General features: G+C 38.6%; 1 protein-coding gene across 1 annotated transcript in view; it reads left to right on the top strand.

Moving 5' to 3' along the window:
* Nucleotides 1-2,275, top strand: part of LOC119591544 (lysosomal-trafficking regulator-like) — a gene marked incomplete in the record, with an annotated part of 91,173 nt that overhangs the window by 78,092 nt on the left and 10,806 nt on the right. The window contains 6 exon segments of the mRNA XM_037940294.1: nucleotides 398-499; nucleotides 805-1,014; nucleotides 1,140-1,335; nucleotides 1,439-1,577; nucleotides 1,728-1,891; nucleotides 2,057-2,176. Of these exon segments, the coding sequence (XP_037796222.1) occupies nucleotides 398-499; nucleotides 805-1,014; nucleotides 1,140-1,335; nucleotides 1,439-1,577; nucleotides 1,728-1,891; nucleotides 2,057-2,176 (931 nt within the window).

Here is a 2,275-nt window from a genome sequence, read left to right on the forward strand (position 1 = left end):
TACAAATTGTACTGATAATATAAGCTTTCATGATTATAAAAGCATTGTGCTTTTAGCCAGCGCAGTTTAGGTTTGATGATAGATACATGTAACTAATAGTTTTTGTTAAAAGCTTTTATTCAGTCAGGGCTTTCTTTTGCAGGTAACTAATTCTTAAAAATATTATCAGTATCTTTAGATTTTAATACATTTCCTATACAAGAAGTATCTCAAATTCTGTTAGGTTTGTTAATAAGTTTAAGGTAAACTCAGCCTTTTAGTCTCCTCCCAAAACAGCAAAGGCATAAGTCACAAAGTTAAGCAATGCATCTCCAACTTAATATCTTTAGTGGTGTCATCTCAAGAGGAAACACTCTGTTCACCCACCTTTCCTAACATCTCTGAATCCTGTTATCAGGTGGTGCTTTTCGTCCCACTGATGGCTCTGTTGCCACACTCAGCCCAAGACATTGCTCTGTGCCACAACTCTCTTATGGTTCTGCTAGACCTCCTTCACAAGGTTAGTATATGAAAACCATGATACTGATTGTAGTAAAAGTATGGCTAGATCTGATATAATCTCTTATTTTCCAGCTTTCTCTGAATCATAGGTTATATGCTTGTATTTGTTTTGTTTGTATGTCTTTGAGGGAATTATAAAGTAGGATGATAGAATGTGGCTACATGCACTAATGTCATGGGATCAGCAGCTAGACTAATTGGAAGGTTGTTAGATAAATGGAGCATATTTTACCAGATTCACATTCACCAACACATTTGATCATTACACAATCCCCAGTCTTTATGTCCACGTACTGTTTCCAGAATACCGAGCTGATCATCCCACTCATTCACAAAGCTCACTTTGTGGACTCACTCCTTTCCACCATGAAGAAGTCTCTGCATGATGACAACCTTGGCATCAATGACATCACAGGCGAGAGTGAATGTGAAGTGGTGGTGTCTGACATCACTGAGATCTTCTCCTGGATGGTCAACTGCCTGGTAGCATCACCCCAACACAAACACTTCATGGTAGGTACTGTTGTATATAAGTTATCATTAAGTTGTTTTCTTCCCAAAAATAAATAATACTATGAACTGTTTTCAAATTAATTGCTTCACATTACAGAAATATAAACCCCATGTCTTTACTTCAGCTGAGTCTTGAGGTGCTTCACCAGCTAAACCTCTTATGTCGAGGGGAAGCAGCCCAGTGTGGAGGCCAGGCCAGTTGTGTGGGGCATTTGCGCAGCACAGAGGCAGCTCTTTTGCAAGTCGCTCTTACACGTATTCAAGCCACAGCCTCCACACATCTACATTCCATTGGACAGGATCTGAGTGACAGTATCAGAGGTATGCTTTTACATAGAAAGAGGTAGATGATAAAGATTGGAAATATGTCACTTCGTATTTTTATTTTTCATAATGACATGTTTTTTCTTTTTTCTTTTTTTAGAGGAGAAGACCTTTGCAGTGTCTGGATCATCCAGTCTACACAACATCAAGCTGTTTGCCACCATGGCAGCTCGGGATGACAGTGATTCAGGCGTTGGATCTGTTTTAGCCAATTACACAACAATTCCCTTTACACAAAGGTCAGATATGCTTTTGATTCTTTTGCAGTGAGATAGATTCAGTTAATAAGCAATAGCAATATATTAATGCCTACAACTTTATCCCCAGTGGTAGAATGCAGTAGGTACTTTACCATATCATTATATCATAATTTTTTGTTTTGTTTTCAGCTTGCACAACATAGCTGATCAGCTGTTCATGTCTCAGAGCCGCAGTTCTCCATCCCTCGTTCATAGTAATGCAAAAAAGGAGGACAAAGTTCTTTCCCATTCTGAAATAGTTGACAGATTTAAAGTGCTGCTGCAGAAAGCTACCGATTTTGTGTTCATGTCTGGTATGGGACAAGTTATCTGTTTTGTTTATTATTTAATGCCAGTTTACATTTTCTGCATATGTGAGAAACAAAATAAAAAGTTGGGAGAATCCTTATTTTGGAATATTCTGCTCCTTATAGGTGTGGTATGTGTAATTCTTTACTGTATTTTTCATTGTAATGCAGCATGGTCATCTGTAGAGTCCGTGGGCAATGAGATGCCGTCTGGCGGCGCACCAGAAACCTTCAGTTTGTTCTTACTTGAACTCCTTTTAAGCGCAGCTGCAACCATCACACAGCGTAAAGGTAAATGGATGGCATCTTTTTACTAATGTGATCTGGATAAGTCTTGTCCTTTTACAGATAAGATTTGGATATGTGTGGGGTGTAAGGAGTGATTCAGTC

This window comes from Penaeus monodon, chromosome 28 (assembly GCF_015228065.2).
Source record: "Penaeus monodon isolate SGIC_2016 chromosome 28, NSTDA_Pmon_1, whole genome shotgun sequence".
Taxonomy (NCBI): Eukaryota; Metazoa; Arthropoda; class Malacostraca; order Decapoda; family Penaeidae; genus Penaeus; species Penaeus monodon.